Genomic DNA, 19,191 nt, shown 5'->3' with positions numbered 1-19,191 from the left:
GTGCAGAGAAATTACCTGCTGTTCAGTAGATCATACACTTAATACTGACTGTTCTATGAACTTCTCACTTAGTAGGTTAGTCCAGCTTGAAGCTAAGATTGTCTGGTACGTAAGAACAACAAAATTAACTTAATAGATAGTGCCTTGGAGCTATAAAAGTAATAATGGGTCATATTGGTCGAGTGCTATCATGAATCATACACTAATTATATTAAACTCTCTGGCACAGAGTAGCCATTCAATACATAGTCGTTCAAAATGAATATGGAAATCCTCACAACCACCCTTTGAGGTTGAAGCATAGATCCATACTTACTGTAGAGCTTACTATGACATCTCCTTGTTATGATGCTTTGACTTGTTTTACAGTTTATTTCAGCTATAATTTAATATCCTTGATGAGGTTTTGGATTCACTGCTATTATGAGCAACCCATCTGAAAACTACTTAGGGTGGGGTTATTTAAGCAGACATTTCATCTCATCTATATTTTAATTTGCTTTCCTAAGTGCTATTTTCAAAAGGAAATTCTACAGTGGCATCCTCCTTGTATGCCTTAAACATTTTCCCGTGTTTGGCTAAGATTATATATGGCTTTTGCAATCTGATCTCTGAGTAGGGCTACAACAATGACCAACTGAGACATAACAAAGCAGATGAGGAGGAGGTTTGCATCTGAAAGCACAAATCCCTTCCTATACCTTCCTTTTTTCTTTTTTTCTTTTTTGAATTTTATTTTATTTATTTTATTTTTTTACAGCAGGTTCTTATTAGTTACCTATTTTATACATATTAGTGTGTATATGTCAATACCTTCTAATATTTTCCACTCTTTACTTTTCTTCTCTCCTCTATTCCTTCTTTCTCATTCTAACATCTATCTAGCTACTTCTGCTTTCTTTCACACTAGCAGAGAAAGCTCACATTCAACCGGCATTTTTCTCATACTAGATGTCTGTGTAGAGCCTAGGAACTCAGATATCCAATATTACTCCGAATAATGCTTTAGAAAAACCTCAGCACCACCTCACTCCATTGCCTCCTTCAGATAACTCTAGAAATATTTAATTTGAAAGTACAACAGAGCTATGTACATCAGCTTTGTGCAGCAGAAAGAGAAGAGTACTTGGGCTAGAATGTGTGGATTTTAACAATGCCGTTGTACATCTTTTATTAAGGTGCTCAACCTTTATGGACTTTAATATCCTCACTTGGAAAATGATGGGGTTAAACTAGGTAATGCTTAGGCATCTTTTAATTTTAGAATATCTTGACTTTTAAAAATGTGAATCGTATTATATCTAGTAGGCTTGAGATTACAACACAGTTCTCTGTTCAGATATATTGGTCTTCCTATGAGTTATGCACAGAGCATGGATACATACTTGTAAACCCAAAATAAATTAAGAATTTTGGAGGGGAATGTGAGCAACAGTATGATGGTGCAAGTTAAGAGGTATATATGAGGCACAGCTTGGGGGGTGTGCGTACTTAAGGCATCTGGTAAGTAGAAGCCAGGGATGATGATAAATATCCTACAATGTCCAGGACAATAAAAAAATTATCTGTCCAAAAATGTCAATAATGTTGAGGTTAAGAAATCCTTTACCTCCCACCTTCCTGAACTGGGGGTTGCCTGTTGCTCCCTAAGCTACCCTTGTTCTTTTCTCCCTAGAAAGGGAAAGTGAGCTGACCTCAATTCAATTTACAGTCTAATTTGCCTTTTCATGGAGTTTAACAAGCAAAAGAGCAAGTGATATCCCCATAGCACAGATGGAGAGACTGAGCTTTAGCAACAATAGACAATAGAAAGAAAACAATTTACTCAATCTCAAGTGTGCATACGAGGTATCAATACTCAACCCCAAGACTGTCTTTTGGCAACACCCATGATTCATGGCTCATTATCTACCTGGAGTTTAGAAGATAAACTGAATGGGAGGATTGGAAAGGAAGTTTCACCTCCCCAAGACTGTGTTCACTCAAGAGTTTCTAGATAAATTTTCAAGTGAAAAAAATCTAATTTAAAAAAATTCTTTTCAATTAAAAATGACCAGTGAAAAGTTTGTGGATGCTAATATATTTTGAAAGTCAGAATTACAGAAAGAAACATTGCATTTAAAACAGTACAGAAAACTATGTGGAAGAGAAGAAATCGTTTTGGGAAAAGTAAATGAATAATTCTTTAAATCCAGCACTACTTTTTATCTTCTGCCATCATAGAAATGATTTCATTGTAAACTTCTCGAGGTGCATCCATTGCCCAGATAAAGTCCAAGTGATTGTAAGTAGGAATTTCCTTGTGGTAAATGAGATTAGACAGTTTTGGAAGCAAAAGACCAACATCCTGAGGGTCAGCCAACAGGTCATTGTCACCACTCCATACTGCAATTGGTACATCCATGGCTGTCAAATTGTAGTTGGGAGGTGTGGCCTAAAACACCAGAGGAAGAGAATCAGAGTTTTAAGAATCAGAGTTTTTATAAGTAACTGCACTTGAAACTCAATACTTACTCAGTGGGTAGATTAGATATCATTAACCTAGTTTTTTAAAAATTGAGATATAATTGATATATAGCATTATACTAGTTGCAGGTGCACTACAATGATTCCATACATGTATACATTGTGAAATGATGACCACAATAAATCTAGTTAACATCTACCAGCACATGTAGTTTTTTTATATATATATTTATAATGAGAGCTTTTTTTTTTTTTTTTTTTTTGCCGTATGCGGGCCTCTCACTGTTGTGGCCTCTCCTGTTGCGGAGCACAGGCTCTGGACCCGCAGGCTCAGCGGCCATGGCTCACGGGCCCAGCCGCTCCACGACATGTGGGATCTATCCGGAACGGGGCACGAACCCGTGTCCCCTGCATCGGCAGGTGGACTCTCAACCACTGCGCCACCAGGGAAGCCCAATGAGAGCTTTTAAGATATACTCTCTTGGCAACTTTCAAATATACAGTACGGTATTTTTATCTATAGTCACCACGCTGTACATTACATCTCCAGGTCGTACTTATTTTATAACTGGAAGTTCATACTTTTTGACCACCTTTACCCATTTTGCCCACGCCTCTGGCAACCACCAATCTGTTTTCCGTACCTATGAAGTTTTTAAATTTTTTTTTTTTTTTAGATTCCACATGTAAGTGAGATCATACAATATTTATCTGTCTGTGTCTAACTTATTTCATGTAGCATAATATCCTCAAGGTCCATCCATGTTGTCACAAGTGGCATGACCCAGTTTCATAAGTAAATCTTAACAATTATTGCTCAGAGTTACCTTTATCCACAGAGGAACATGGATGCAATGTTTTAAATCAGTGCTTCTCAAATTCTAAAGGCCCTGTGAATCACTAGGGGATCTTAATAAAATGAAGACTCTGATCCAGTATATCTGGAGGAAGAGCCTAGATTCTACATTCCCAGACGATGCTGAGGCTGCTGGTCCTGGACCATGCTTTGAATAGGTGGGCTTTAGATAATAATTCTTACAAAGTAAAAACTTAGATTTCAACTCAAGCTGAAGGAAGTGAATGTGACTGAATTTAACTGTGATAGATAGTTTCTACACAAATAGTTACTCAAAATGTCCTGAGTCATTTATTTTGGCTTTGTATGGCCTCCCAGTATAGTCATTCCATAGGTGATCATTTCATTTAAGGAGCTGTATTTGTTAAATACTTGCCTGATTTTACTAAATATACGTTCAAATTCTGAGAAAATCTATCAGTAGCCCCATTTCCTATTTCTACAAAATCTCCATTCACACAAAGATTTTAGAGATTCATAAAGCAGGCCAAGGGGACAAGAGAATCACCACTAACTTTCCCACAGTTCACAGAGAATTTTGTTAGTTTTTAAAGACAATATTCTCAAGAATTCTATTACGAATATTTTCTTTATCCTTATGTAATAGCCAATTCACCAAAGAAAAATATTTTATTATATGCAATTTTTTCATAGTATTTTAATACTTTACTATATTCCTTTATATGTTGAAGAAAAGGGAAAATTGTGGAGAATATCTATAAGAATAAACCTACTTTTCTTTACTCATATTCCACTATTCAAAGTGTTTTCCAGAACCTAGCTTCTGGCTCTTAAATTAGTGTCACTCCCTCAGTCAGTTGAAACCATCCTGAGTTTGGCTTGGTTGAAGGGAGAATGGAATTGGGGGTGGGTGTTTCATGCCCCACTTAGCCCTTCAAGACGGAGTCTCTGATTAGTTATTAGAGCCCAGTATAAAGATAGAGTCTGTGTCTGGGGGGTTTGAGGTTGTGATGGTTGGGGGGAAAAGTCTTTACAACAAATGTTTGATCTGATTGTGTTCAGAAAACCTCTTTAAAGACATCAGAGATGTAAAAACAAGGAGACTGGGCCATCTTTTTCACACAAAAGACATTATGGTGAAAAGATATAAATCCCTTGTAGATATTGAGTCATTGAAGCAGACGAAAATTAATAGGGTTGTTACTTGGTTGGAAAATTGGATGTGGGGTGAAGTAGAAGGGGAAAGAATTACCAAAAAAAACACAGAGCAATTCTCTCATTCAAAATTAGCCTGTGACAATCTGAGAGTTTATCCTGAGCTGACATTACCCATTAATTACTGTCAATAACTCCCTGAGTCTGGGTGGAGAGATGAAAAGTTATTGTCTCAACTTATATTAACTTCAGGTACGATGGACTCCAAAGCCTGGCTTCTTTGTACTACAAGTGGGAGGAATGCTCAGTATATCTACCTGCATGCAAGGCTCTTGTCTGCTGAAAAATATTTCCAGCCTTGAACTGCAAGCATACCATCCTTCTTTTATGTCTGGGAATATGGTGAGAAAACTTCTCTGCCCATCAACAAAGGATAGGAAATTGTTTAAGAAGACCAGAGATTACAGCTCTATCCCATGAACAGTTAGAGTTATTGGTTTAGGGAATTCCCTGGCGGTCCTGTGGTTAAGACTCTGCACTGTCACTGCCAGGAGCCTGGGTTTGATCCCTGGTCGGGGAACTAAGATCTGGTAAGCCTCGCAGAGCGGCCAAAAAAAAAAGGAGTTATTGGTTTATTTTGGTTTATTATAACAGTTAGTTGCACTTTGGAAAGGAGAAGACAGCATGCCGGGGGTCTGGGATACAGGGCAGATCTGTCTAATGCAGCGAGGGGTGATAAGATCTAGAAGGTTCTCACTGCAGTGGTGTGGTACTTTGAGGGCAGCTTGAATGAGCACAGACACTGGAGCGTGAAGGCTCAGTGGAGGAATTAGAGACCAGTGTGATGTTCCACATGACAAAAAGACTCAAAGGATAGAGTCATCTAGTTTATAATTTCCTTAAGGCTAGGTCTAGGCAACAACATTCCTTTGGAAAATACCTGCAAAGTTATCGTAATTTCATCTTTAACTTTTTATATCTTTGTCTTTCAAAATGCAAATAACCTCAACTTAAGATGCTTACCTGGTTATAATGCAGTAGGTTCTGAGTTGGGGTTCCCCAGTCAAAACCTTGGAACTTCCCAGACTTAACAGCCTAATGTAGAGAAATTAAAGACACAAGGAAATTAAAAAGTCACTTGGCTATGTAAATAATAAAATGCCAACTTTTCCAAGGAGTCTACTTTTAATTTAAATATTATTTAAAATTTTTTTCTCATTCCAAAAATAGACTATTAATCCTCCTCAACAATTTATTCAAGTTTAAATGCAGCTTTGCTTGAAATAATTTCAAGTCATAATCATCATTTATTTCTTGTTACCCAAAGCAGCTGTTTTTTGTAGGATTTTCATTCACACGGATTGACAGATATTTTCATCTGGTAGTCACGTGCCAGAAAAATTCCCTTTTAGAAGCATTTGACAGAATAGTTTAAGACTGTGCTTTAGGTAAATTGTTAATGGTTTAGGCCCACAAAAAAAGTTTTAGCAGCTTGAAGTGATACCTGACTCCAGTGGAGGGCGTTTTGAACTGAAGTTCCTGCTGGATTATGTGCTAGATACACATCTAAGCGACTCTAGAAAGCAAACACACAAGCATGCACATGCGCACTTAGATGTACGTTCAGTTTCTCACAAACATCTAAGACTTAACTTTTTCTGATCTAGATCAAGTTTTATAGGCAGCATTACTGGCAGGATACGAGCAAAAAAGTTGTACATCACTTTATGGCTTGCAAACTGTGATTATATGGGCTAATTTCGAGGGTATATAACTAAACTAAACAATTTTGAGGGAGAATAGGTGTCAGTGTATCATACTATTAGTAGCAAAACATGATATACTATGAGCAAAACATGATATACTATGAGCATTGTTTTGTACTATGTTCTATATACTTTACGTATGTTAGCTCATTTAATCTTCACAACAACTCATTTCATGGATAAGGAAATCAAGATGGAGGAGTTCAAGTGCACTGCAAAGATAGGATTTGAATTTAGGCTTTTACCCTGAATCCATATTCTTAACTACTTTCTGATACTGCGTTTTGTCACATGTGCTTTTAAACATCCACTTGGTGCAAAGCAAATGAAATAGAAGGTAGAGTGTGGACAAGATCTTACATAAATGCTCTGAAACAAGTTTTAGAAAGTGTATGGAGATGACTATCAGCATTAAAAATATTTAAAGTAATATTCAATATCTAGACATATTTTTCCTACAGAGGAACCTGACAACTTGGTTCAATGCCTCCGCTCACAGAATTTAAATGTCACACCAATTATTCAGGTGATCAGAAGTGAGTAGGGAGCTTTTTGTTTTGTTTTGTTTTTCCTACAAGCTGTTTACTTCAGGGCACAGTGAGGTGATGGAAGAAATGTGGAGGCAACAAAACTGCGAGCAATGACTTGTGATTTCTCGTGGGCTTATCTGCATATCATGGACAGAATTCTGAAGTGACTCCTGGTTCTAATAAAGTACCATTCCTAAGTGATGATGAGACAAGTAATCCTGAGGGTTGCTCAAAATATTCAGAATAGAAATTTCAATGCATACAAACCATGTTCAAGTTTTTATTATCAAATCCAGTCATGGCAAACAAGGCATTCCTACAAAGGACATTCAGCATCTCACGGGCGCACACTTCAGCACCAAGAAATTTTTCCAAAAAATTGTGTGGGTAGAACATTTTGTTACCAAATAGAATCTGAAAAATAAAAGCATCATTAAAGATTTGCAAATAACAAGCTGCAGAAAAGACATTAATTTGTCTTGTTCACTGGTACAAATGGGAATAGACATTATATTTTCATACTTCTATATGTTGTCTTAAGAGGTTTAAATACTCTCTCTCATTGAATCCCCACAATAAAGATATGGAATGGACAGTGCAGGTATGAGTATTGAGTATTAATTGCTGCATTGAGAACTGCACTGGGTGCTGAGAAGTATAAGACACAGAGTTACAGTCTAGTTGGGGCCATAGGAGTTAGGGAATAAACTCATAAAACAACATGGCAGAATATCATAATTAAGTGCCAAGATGTGTGATTTCGGCAATAAATAATAAAAAAAAATCAGGAGGGGAAATGGTGACTTCTAAGCCATATTTTCAGCAAAACCTTTAAGAAGACAAAGAGGCTTGGTAGTTTAAAAATTGAAAGGACACACCCTAATTGTTCTTAAAATAAGTAGACACTTTGTTATCCCCATTTTATTTAATTTATTGAAGTATAGTTGACTTACAATATTATGTTAGTTTCAGGTGTACAACAGAGAGACTCCATATTTTCAAAATTATACCCCATACAAAGTTATTATAAAGTATTAACTCTATTCCTTGTGCTATACATTATATCCATGTGACTTACTTATTTTTTAACTGGTAGTTTGTACCCTGTTATCCCCATTTTATACGTGAGAACATAAGGCTAATGAAGAGTCAGGATCTTGGTCTAGCGAGAACTGGATTACAGCTAGAATCTTGATCTGAGCCTCAAGCCTCTGACCTAAGGTCTAATGCTTTTTTAAAAACCTCTCTCTACATTGCCTGTCAGAAAATCTGAATATGAGTAAGAAACAAACAATTTCTGAATCAATGCAACCTGTAAACATACTCAGGGTCATCACACAATTTTACATTTTGAGTAAAAGCTTTACAAATGTAGTTGGTCTGTCGGTAAAATCTCTTAGATTTTAGGCATGCGTGTTAACTGAGTGAAAAAAAAAAAAAGAATAGCACTCAACCACAGAAGAAAATGACACCATTAAATTTTGTAGCCTGAGGTAAACTGTTCTCCTAAAGGAGCCTGTGTATGTGTGTGTATGTGTTAGTTTCGGTGGGTGGGAGAAGTCAGTGATTAAACACTGGAAAAAGGAAAGATTATTAATTCCCTACCATGTATGCCTCCATAATATTTACAGTTTATTGAAATCTATGCTACTGCCCTATGAAATCCCCATTTAAAGAGGAAGGAACTCTTAGGAAAAGGCTTGGAAAGCCAAGGATATTATGATAAGTGGTCTCCGAGTCCTTGCCTCACTTCACCATTTCTATCTTCCCCCCCTCTCTCCTTTTCCCTTTCCTTCCTTTTCTTTCCTATCCTTCTTCTTCCCACTTTTCTTGGACCAGGTGGTTTAGGCTTCTCATTTGACTCTTTTGCTTTTATTTCCCTTTCCCTGGTCTTGGGGGGGAAATCACAGCCTTGAAGACCTGTGTGGGTGCTTGGTAAAGAAACATCCATGGAAGGAGCAAAAACTCTCCCAGGCATTGCTAATCCACACAAAGTAATCGAGAATAAAGAAATCGGTGGGGATCTCATAAACTATAATGGGGATTAAACCATGGTCAGTGCTATTCAAGAAATAATATAAACATGTTAATTTCCATCCTTGAATATAAACATGATTGTCCACCAGGTGTTTGTTCTCTTTCCATCACTTTGAAATACACAAACAATTTAATATCTTAGACCCAGTTAAAGGGAATCACATACCTTGAAGAGGAAGGGAGGAATGAGTGAAAGTTTGTTCAACAGGCTTTTGGTATACTTCACTGTGGCAACTGGGGCTAATGCATAGAAGGCTTTGATTTTTTGAGCCAGCGTGGGATTTGTAGAAAAGGCGATAAAACCTGAAAAAGAACAACAAAAGGTGAAAGGTGTGTGTGTGCGTGTATGCTTTACAATGTGACATTACTTTGGATTTACTAAGGGTGCCATCTGGGACAATCTGAAATCGACAGAATGATCAGATTTTAGTATATTTGTTTTATTTTCATAGATTCTCTCTGGGAACATGAGGGTAGAACTTTTTGAAAGTTATAATAAACTGTTTTATCTGATTTTAGAAAATAGGCCAACTTTAGAATAATCATGTGGTAACAAAAACGTTCTATTACAACAGGTTTGGTTCAGTTTAAAATTATCTAATCTCATAACAATGAGATAATTAACATTTAATATGAGTAGGGTATATAAGTGGAAAGGTTAAAGCACAAATTTGAAATGTGTCCAAACAGAGTTTGAAACCTGGTTCTGTGATTTATTAGCTTTGTGACATTGGAAAAGTCACCTAAACTCTAACAGCCTTTGTTTCCTCATCTAAAAATGCATGTAATAATGAATGCTTCCTTGGGTTGTTTAGGAAATACTTGAGGTGAATCATGTAAAGTATTTACCAGGAACTAGTCACATGGTAAATGCTTGACAAGTGAGAAGCCGAGATAATTCCAGCATCTATATACAATAAACATTCTCAGCCCGTCTGCTTTTAATTGTTTTCATGAACAGTAGCATATAAATAGACTGGGTTCTAATCAAAGAATTATCAACTTAAATTCTTTTTTTTTTTTTTTTCTGCGGTATGTGGGCCTCTCACTGTTGTGGCCTCTCCGGTTGCGGAGCACAGGCTCTGGACGCGCAGTCTCAGCGGCCATGGCTCACGGGCCCATGGCTCACGCTCCGCGGCATGTGGGATCTTCCCGGACCGGGGCACGAACCCGTGTCCCCTGCATCGGCAGGCGGACTCCCAACCACTGCGCCACCAGGGAAGCCCTCAACTTAAATTCTTCACAGTTGAATTACATAGGACAATCTCTCCCTACTGTTAATAATGACATATTGACGAGACTCAATAATGCCCTGAAACAAAATTTTTCCGACTTATACAACGGCCTCAGTTACATAATATCCAGCCTGATCCCAATGGAGGAAGAATGGTCTTTCCAAGAGCACTCTGTTTATTAAGGGATTCTTTATCTGGTTGCCTAACTCTGCAGATATCAGCCAACAGATCATCCAGAGTAAGCAAGAATCACACGCAAGGAGCCTGAGTGGGTGTCCATGGGTCCATATAGGGTCAGGACAGGTGACTTCTCAGAATAAACTTAATCCCATTTAGACACAATTCTATCAAGGATACTTATCTAACTTTCAAGTACACAGCAGATTGATTGGAAGATGTAAATTAGAAGGCAGAAAAAAATTTCCCAAAATTTATGAGTATGGTGACATAATGACAAGCTATCCAATGGTGAAAAAGAAGAATGAAAAGAAGTTCAAATGAAAGAAAGGCAAAATTTAAATACTCAAGAGACTGGTAGGTTGGAGTTATTTTGTGTCAGGACAAGCAGTTCTATTGATATCAATAACTCCTAAGGAAATTGTTGCATTTCAGCTAAATGCAATCATTTTATAGCCCTATATCATTGAAAAAAGTTAAGCTATGTTCAACATGTTCTATTTAAAAAAGCATGGACATCGGTCATAAGTTGAGGTAGATTTCCATCCAAAAGGGTTAAATTTTGGATAGTTTTGGAAACTAAAGGAGTAAATTTTAGGAATCTAGAACATTTCTCACTTTTTAACAAAGAATTTGAATCCATGGTTAACCATGTGTTTTGTTGCTGTTCTTCATTGCCCCGATTTCTCTTCGAGTCCAAGGCATTTATTCAGCTGAAGCTGCAGGGAGACTTTTGATTTTGCATTTGCTCAGGAGAACCCAAGGTCCCTTCCTGGGTCATCCTGCATTGAATGACTGGTCAACAAATGGGTAAAGGACCAGCCAGCTAGTTCCACTGATGAAGACTCTGAAGAGCCATGTCATACAGAGCTGGCTGAGGACTTTTGGGGACTGCATCACTGCCCAACTTCTCCCTCTGCCTAGTCCTGCTTTTTTGCCCTTTCCTCTAAAAGTGCTTTTATTAAAAAAAAAAAAAATAGCACAAATCCTCATCTCCTTGGGCCCATAACATATTACACAATGACAGAAACATTGGGAAGCTCTTCCTCACTGACCCTTTTTTCTGTCTAAAATTCTACCAGTGGGATCCATGCTTTAGGATGAACAAGCAGTGGGAAGAGAACTTCCACAGGCTTCTACCAAGCATTTCATCCACTCTCCTGAATATGCCCATATATGGACATTGGGATTGTTTAGAATTGTAGTAGGAAGTAATGTCACTGGCTGACAGTGAGGATCAACATAAAAAATACACCATTATTTCTCCCATATAATCTCCTATTCCCCCTTCTGCTTTCATCCTTTCTCTTCCCTTTACAGTTTCTCTCATGGTCTCTTAAATTTCCTTGATTATGCTTTTGTCCCAACCATTCCACCAAAGTTGCTGTTAGAAAGGTTCCCTTATAGCTTCTAGGTTGCCAGAACCAAGGGTCAGTTCTCAGACTTCATTTCACACGATTGATCAAAGCCTCTTCCACAGTTGACTGCAGTATTTTCCTAATAATACTTTCTCTACTTGCCTTCCAGAACACTAGACATTCCTGGCTTCCCTTACACCACAGTCACCATTATTTTCCAGTTTATTCACTTGATTCGTCCTCATCTTCCAAATCAATTGTGGCCCAGGCCTTAGGGCTTGGACCCCTCCTCTTTTCTGTCTGAGCTCAATTCTTTGCTTATTGCATTCTGTCTCATGTACTGATGATTCACATTTTGTATTTCAGCCCAATCTTCCCTCCTAAACTCCAGATTTGTATCTACAGTTGACTGCTTGACGTTCCACTTGGATCTCCAATAGCACCTAACACTTGGGTCCAGAACTGAGCCCCTGCTCTCCCCACCACCTCAGCTGTTCTTACTGTCTCCCTCGTCTTCGCTAATGGCATCTCCATCATCCCAGTGCTCTGGCCATAAATCGTGGTGTCATCCATGACTCCTCTTTCTCTTACACTCCATATCCATTACATAAGCAAATTCTGCTGGTCCCCCCCACCCACCCCTCTATATATATGTAGAAAATACGTCTAGAACCTAACCAGGTATCTTTACCACCCCCTCTTCTGGGTCACTATCATCTCTCCCCTGGGTTACAGGAAGAGTTCAGTGACTGCTTTCTCTGCTCCAGCCCTGTTTTCCTTCAACAACCGGAAGGATCCTGCTAACAAGTCAGATCATGTAACTCCTCTACTCAAACTTTTCTATGGTTTCCTTTTCACTCAGAGAGAAAGCAAAAATCCCTACAACAGCCTCAAAAGCCCTGAATAGTCGACCCTCCTCGCCACTCCCACCCAACTCATCTTTGTCTCTCTCAATCTGATTCATCCACACAATGAACAGCCCCATTGCTGTTCCTTGAATGTGCTGCATGTGCTGTAGTGTCAGATCTTTTGTGCTATCTGTTCCCTCCTCCTGGAATATCAGTCTTCCAGGTATGAGCTTGGCTCACTGACTTCCTTCACGTTTACTTAGAAAGTACTTGGTGGTGTTCCTGGTATAAAATTGCTGTGTACCCCTCTGATGCTCCCTAATCTGACCCCCTGATTTATTTTTCTTTTCATAGTATTATCATTATCTAGCATAGTACGTATTTTACTTTTTAATTTTTATTATTTTCTCTACCTTCTCCTGCTAGAGTATAAGTAGTAGGAAGACAGAGATTTTAAACTATTTAATTTTTGCTGTATTCTTAGGATACATTATAGGTGCCCCATAAATATGGTTGAATGAATGGAATAAACTGAGACCAGAGCCTGTGTGGTACAAAGTTTCAGAGCATTGGCTTGGGCATCAGATTTCCTGACCTGGTATCTGAGCTACCCTATTTGTAATAACTGTGTTACCTTACACGAACTATTTATTTACCTGCTCTTTAGTTTCACTATATATACAGTAGGAATAATAATGGTCTTACATCATTGGGTTGCTGTAGACATTATATAATGAATGGAAAGCAATTAGCATGATGACCAGCATGTCTGCATAACCACTGGAAAGGGGTCTATATGAACTAAACTACCTGCTAACTGCTGTTACCTACCAATGGTGGTACCCTGGGAATGGCCAACATAGTGTAGCTTCTCCTGTCCAGTTTTACTTAAAATGAAGTTGATTGTGGATAGAAGGTCATATTTAGCCATTTCATCAAAGCTGCAAGAAAAAAAGACAAAATAAAAATGAATACATTTCCTTGCTCTACTTTCTATAAGTCAACCTATTTAAGGTAAGGTTTCCTTTGAAAAATAGAAAACTAGATTCTCTAAGCATTGTTGCTTATAGACTGTTAGTGAGTGTCAGGGGCTTTTTGGGGTGGCTTCTCATAAACAGCTGACATCATTTCTGAAGCACAGCACATCATTTCTGAAGCACAGCTACAATTTAATCCAAACACAATAGTAGCTGTAGCTGGGGAATACTTCTACCCTTGAACCTGAATGTCAGATTTAATAATCATTTGTATGTTGTGTTCCACTGCCATGTAATATGAACAGAAAAATCAGCCAGAAAAACCCTTTGAAAACGAGAACAGACTATGCCACTCCCCTTTTGAAAACTTTCCAGGAGCTTCTCATTACACTTAGAATGAGCTCCAAGGCCTTAACCAAGACCTATGCAGCCTGGCCTGATTTGGCCCTTGTCAGCATCTCTAGTCTCCTCTCCTCTCACTCGCCCTCTTCCTCGCTACACTCGGGACACACGAGCTTCTTTCACTTCCTGGAACTTCTAAGAGCACCTTTGCACCTCATCGTCATCAGGCAAATTCTCTTCTCCACTTCCATTAGTAATTTCTAGGAATAAGGCACAAGAGGGCCAGTGAGAGGAAATCTTTGATAATCTCCCCATGGTGTCAGAATTTCATTGTCTTCCCCACCCCCACTTGAATACTGATGATGACGGGTGCTGTTCATGAACCCCAACTGGGTTTAACCTTCTAGTAATCCTTGTGGATGTTCCTTCAGAATCTGCTGGGGGCAGCAAATTTCCTTGCTTCAGTCATTTCGCTCATTCCTTGTGGAAAAGCATATTTAGGGAATCCCGTAACAATGGTTACTGGGATCACAGACAGTTTGGAGGAAAGGCTACCCTTGGAATGAGGTGTAAGGAAGAATCCAAAAATGTATTAGAATGAAGATGACATCCTTCTCCTCCTATTTGGAGTGTAATTTGTTAAAATGAGGCTAGGCTGGAAGCAGTGAATACCCATGCTTTTTAACTCAATATTTATTTTCAATCGTTCCTTTTCTTTACCTGAAAGCCCAGAATTCAGCTGAGTCTGGTGAATAGTATAAATTTGTCCTGGCCCAGGTATTTCCTCTGCTGTTTCCCAGCCACACATCATATCCAGCATCCGCCAGGAGGAAGCCCAGGCTGTTGTTGGGTAGGTTGGAAATCCAGTTTGTGGCCGATGCTAGGAAACCATGCTGCAGAAGCACAACAGGTCTCTGACCTAAAGAAGATAATTGTTAAAATCTTTATAAGCTCACTCCTTATTCTCAGATAAACATGAAGATAGAAACAGGCTTTTATATGAATAGAATTAAAAACGTTTGCTTGGTGAGGTGAATATTTCTGAATACGTTATCTTAATTGTGGTGACAGTTTCTCAGATGAAAAAACATGTCAAATTGTACACTTTAAATATGTGTAGTTGATTGTATGCCAATTAAACCTCAAAAACCTATTGAAAAAATTATATTCTAAGGAAATTCAGCATTATGTTAATTAAGTGGGTCTTCTATTCAGGGGCTCTGAGTTTCCACCCAGCACGACAAGCTAAAATCATGGGCCAGTGCGCTTCACATCAGAGAAACCAATGTAAATCTGGTATCACTCAGACCCTCAGCTTAATCTCAGAGACCAAGGTGGTTCAGGTTTTTTTTGAGTAACTTAATCTAGTGTTTTATGATTAGAATATTTTTGACTGGAATGTATTTGATTCAGGATTTGAGACACTCATTTTTTTTCCCTCACACCAATCCTACCCAAATGATTAGCATCATTCTTCCCATGAGGAATCCGATAGAGCTGAAGGATGTAACCATCCACAGTTATAACTTTGTGCATTTCACTTCGGTAACCCCAGTAGGAAATCATCTGACTCTGAATGCAGAAAAGACAAAACATTTAACTTCATGAGTATACTTGGCCACTTTGGATTTTTAAAATAGAATTTCTTATTGGTTGGGGTAACATCTACTTTGTAAAGAAATCTTTCAGACTTTATAATAAATCATGAAGGATTAATGAGAGCAATAGTATCAATATCTTTGGAAGTGTTTTTTAAATATTAGTGATATGAATAACTTACAATATTCATATTGGCTTCAGGGTTCATCGCTTTTTTTCCAAGGAAACAAAATGAATTTCCAGACATGTGGATGAAACACATTGTTACAAGTAGCCACCACATTTTCAACCTATTAGAGGAAAAAAGTTATTGCATGATGTTTGTGTTTAAGGAGAGCCTGAGAACAAAGACTCGCCGCAGAGGGATCAAGGTTGGCAGATGGCAGGAGAACCTGGGTCCGAGGATCCAGTGCTTGGTATATGAGATCTAACAGGGTCTTGTCTTCAGAGAACTCACCACATCGTGAGGGGAGAGACAGATGTGTAAAGAATCCTGCAGTGGAGTGCATCATGTGCTCAGATGAAGACCAAAGCCCAGAAAAGGGCATGTCCAGTCCAGGATCCCTCATCAAGGAAGGACTTTGATTTCTGTCTGGAACCTGTGGATTCCCATGTGATCAAAACCACAGGAAGGACACTCTCAGGCCTGCCTGTCACAGGGAGCGGGCTGGGGAGCTGGGGCATGGGGCGGGTGGAGGGCAGGAGTCCAGCCCCACATTGTGCCCCATCATAATGGACTCAGCAGTGTAGTCCTGTCTGCTCACCTCCCCAGGATTGTCTGTCCTTCCAACCCATTTCTCAAACCAGGTTTCTAGCCTTAGTCATGAGTGTCTGCAAAATCTCTGAGTTTCAAAATGTTGTACCTTCACTTTAATAATAATCTAAACAAATTGACAGGAGAATAAAAAAATTTGCATGTAGTAAATGTTACAATATAACATAAAGTCATGATATTGAGCTGCCTTGCTATTTGCTTCATAGATTTTCCATTTATTACCTTATTTGTCCTATTGTTCTCCTTGTTTCTCATCACTTTGTCAATTAGTAGGTTTTTATAATACTTCTGCTATTCTGCTAATTTATTCAGCTTTGTACACGATTCTATTTTCCCAAAGGACCTTTTATTTATCAGCCTACCCTTGTAGCCTTGATGTCAGAGCTACCATTTACCATCTGTTTTGGTTTGAGTTGGTTTCCCCCTGACAACCCGAAAAATAGATATGTTCAGGTCCTCAGCTCAATACCTCCGAATGTCACTGCATTTAGAAATAGGGTTATTAAAGACATAATTTAAGTTAAGATGAGGAAATACAAGAGTAGGGTGAACACTTAATCCAATATGAGTGGTCTCCTTTTAAGAAGATAGCCATGTGAAGACAGAGACACACTGAGAGAATACCGTGTGACAATAAAGGCAGAGATTGAAGCTATTCAGCTGCGAGCCAAGGGGCAAAAGAGCCTGCTGGACAACCGCCGGAAACCAGGAAGCAGCAATGAAGGATTCCTCCACATGTTCCGGAGGGAACATGGCCCTTCAGACACCTTGATTTTAGATTTATAGACTCCCCAAATGTAAGACAATAATTTTCTGTTATTTTAAGCCACCCAGTTGTGGTACTTTGTTCTGGCAGTCCTAGGAAACTGATACACCATCTGTCAGAAAAGGGAGAGAAAATTAATACCTGGAATGATCGTCTTTTTTGAAACTGTGAATAAAACAGGGAAGTCTGTCTGTTTTTTATGTAAGAACTTCCTTTAATTCCCACAGAATGGCAGACTAAATGTTACTCAGATGATGACAATACAGAGAAATTTTTATATTATTGCCTTAAAGTACCTGGATTCAGAGATGACCTAATAAATAACTCTTGTTCACTCGCTATACTACACATGATGCATACTACTTAATCAGTGACCATTGCTCTGTTTTGAACTTGTAGGTGTCCTGATTCCTCTCAATTCCTACTGCAAAGATCTCCATCAACTTTTCCCCTCTCCCTAATGGATACTTTTCCTAAGGGATGCCTGCACTAGCATAATCCTGCTCCCACCCTGACCTTGGAAATGCTCCACTGTATTCCATTTGCAACCTTGTAATGTTTTCAAAGTTTCAGACTTTTATTTTCCCCTACCCTCTATTTGAAGCCATCATATCCAAATGTGGCTGTAGTTTCCACAGCTGCAGTCTTCTGTTCTAAACTTGACATGTTTATTCGACAAGGAAATGGTTAGCCTGAGGGATACATGAAGGAATGGCATGTTCTCTGCCTTCAAGAGACTTACAATGTAGTTAGTGATAGTTCAGCAGTACCAACTCTTTATACTTGCTCTCTTACCTGTACTGTCCATGCATTTCTCATTCCCTTCTACTTCAGGTCTACTCAGGACCTATGTGCTTGCTCTTAAAACCCCATAGATAAACTGAAGCTTTAGATATAGTCAAACAGAAGGATGACTAGGTACCAAGGCAGCTATACAGCACCCTGCTCAGTCCTTGGCTCCATAAACATTTGCTGCTCAATGAATGAAAATTAATTATACTATTAGTAGTACTCCTGAAACCTAATAAGTCTCTTTGTTAGCCTCCTACTTTCTAACTAACAGCTAAAATTAAATTTAAATTGACTTACCCCACTATTCCTAAGAGCCGCCTATGGCCCGTTATCTTTTATCAAAAATTAAAATAAAAATTGTTTCTCATTCACTATATGAACCTCAGCAGGCTTATTAGGATTATTTGTTCCCTAAGAAACAAATTTGTGTATGTTGTTTTGACCAAGGTTGTAAAAAGCTCAATTCAAAGCTCTCAGGTTTTGACGGTAGAGGAAGACTAGGAGAGAAGGCAGGAAGGAAGGTAAGAGGTAGGCGTGAGAGGGGGAGAGTGAAGGAGAGTGATATTTATATAAGATACTAGGATTGGTGACTGTGAGGGACCTAATCTGGCCAAGTCTGCCAAACTGGCTTTTTTTCATAACTATAAACACCATAAACATTCCTTGAATGTTATTTGAATTACTAAAATAAATGAATTTTTCCAAAATACCCCACATACATTGTTAATAAATACTGAATAGTTAATAAGTACTGAATATGTTTTCAAACTCCTTGCCACTTCCCATAGAGATCGTGAATAGAGTACCATTCTACCCATATTGGTTTGAGAAACAGTCAGGTTTGATTTCAAGTTAGAAACTGCATAGTGAGGAGGTAGAGCCCGTTGGTAATACAGCCTGTTCCTGTTATACATTCAGAGCATTGCTTGTTCTTTCTTTTTTTCAAATGTCCTGAAATCAGTCACCAAAGGAGAAAAAGAGAGAAGAAACTTCCTAGAAAAAAAATTTTATATACATATAATCAAGGTTAAAAAATTCAATGGAAAATTATATTTTACCTAAGGTAGAAATAAAGTTCACAAAACATATCAATATATTAATTTTGAAGTATATTAAGTCAACTTTATAACACCAGAGAGTCATACTCACTGTCACCACACTGAATGCTTTCTTGAAGGTAAATGAAAAACTTAATTCTCTTCTTCCTTCTCTCTCTCACTAAATACCCATATATATATAGGCGTACATGTGTGTGTTTTGGGTGACCTTTCCTAAAAATGTGAAGTCACTGCATTTCCAGTGAACTCTCATATTTGCCAAATGGCAAGTCAAATATTGCATAAGCAGTAAATTCACAAGAGGATATGGTTCCAATATGTCCTTAGAGATTCATTCTTTTTGATTTGTCACCTCCTGAAACTGCCTCCAACATCCTCATTCTCTGAGTTTTCTTGATTCTGGCAGAAATCAATTTTTTTCCCATACTTGGGTAGGAGCGCTTGAACCCATAAAGAATCATATTTACCTTAAAACAGTCTGTATGACCCCCGG

The 19,191-nt window shown here is 38.4% G+C and overlaps 1 protein-coding gene across 1 annotated transcript; it reads right to left on the bottom strand.

Annotated features, from left to right (window-relative positions):
- Nucleotides 1-2,063: 2,063 nt before the first annotated feature.
- Nucleotides 2,064-18,846, bottom strand: LOC114908895 (gastric triacylglycerol lipase). Its single transcript, XM_029245629.1, has 10 exons — nucleotides 18,790-18,846; nucleotides 15,489-15,597; nucleotides 15,163-15,280; nucleotides 14,429-14,627; nucleotides 13,221-13,330; nucleotides 8,938-9,074; nucleotides 7,002-7,148; nucleotides 5,943-6,014; nucleotides 5,462-5,533; nucleotides 2,064-2,434 (listed from the first exon to the last, which is right to left on the bottom strand). Exons 2-10 carry the CDS (start codon nucleotides 15,588-15,590, stop codon nucleotides 2,198-2,200), a joined length of 1,194 nt encoding a protein of 397 aa, XP_029101462.1. The 5' UTR covers nucleotides 15,591-15,597; nucleotides 18,790-18,846; the 3' UTR covers nucleotides 2,064-2,197.
- Nucleotides 18,847-19,191: the final 345 nt, after the last annotated feature.

Source organism: Monodon monoceros, unplaced genomic scaffold (genome assembly GCF_005190385.1).
Source record: "Monodon monoceros isolate NGI ecotype Baffin Bay Population unplaced genomic scaffold, NGI_Narwhal_1 Super_Scaffold_4, whole genome shotgun sequence".
NCBI classification, from domain to species: domain Eukaryota; kingdom Metazoa; phylum Chordata; class Mammalia; order Artiodactyla; family Monodontidae; genus Monodon; species Monodon monoceros.
Note: the sequence above shows the minus strand (reverse complement) of the source record. Positions and strands in the feature narration are given on the sequence as shown.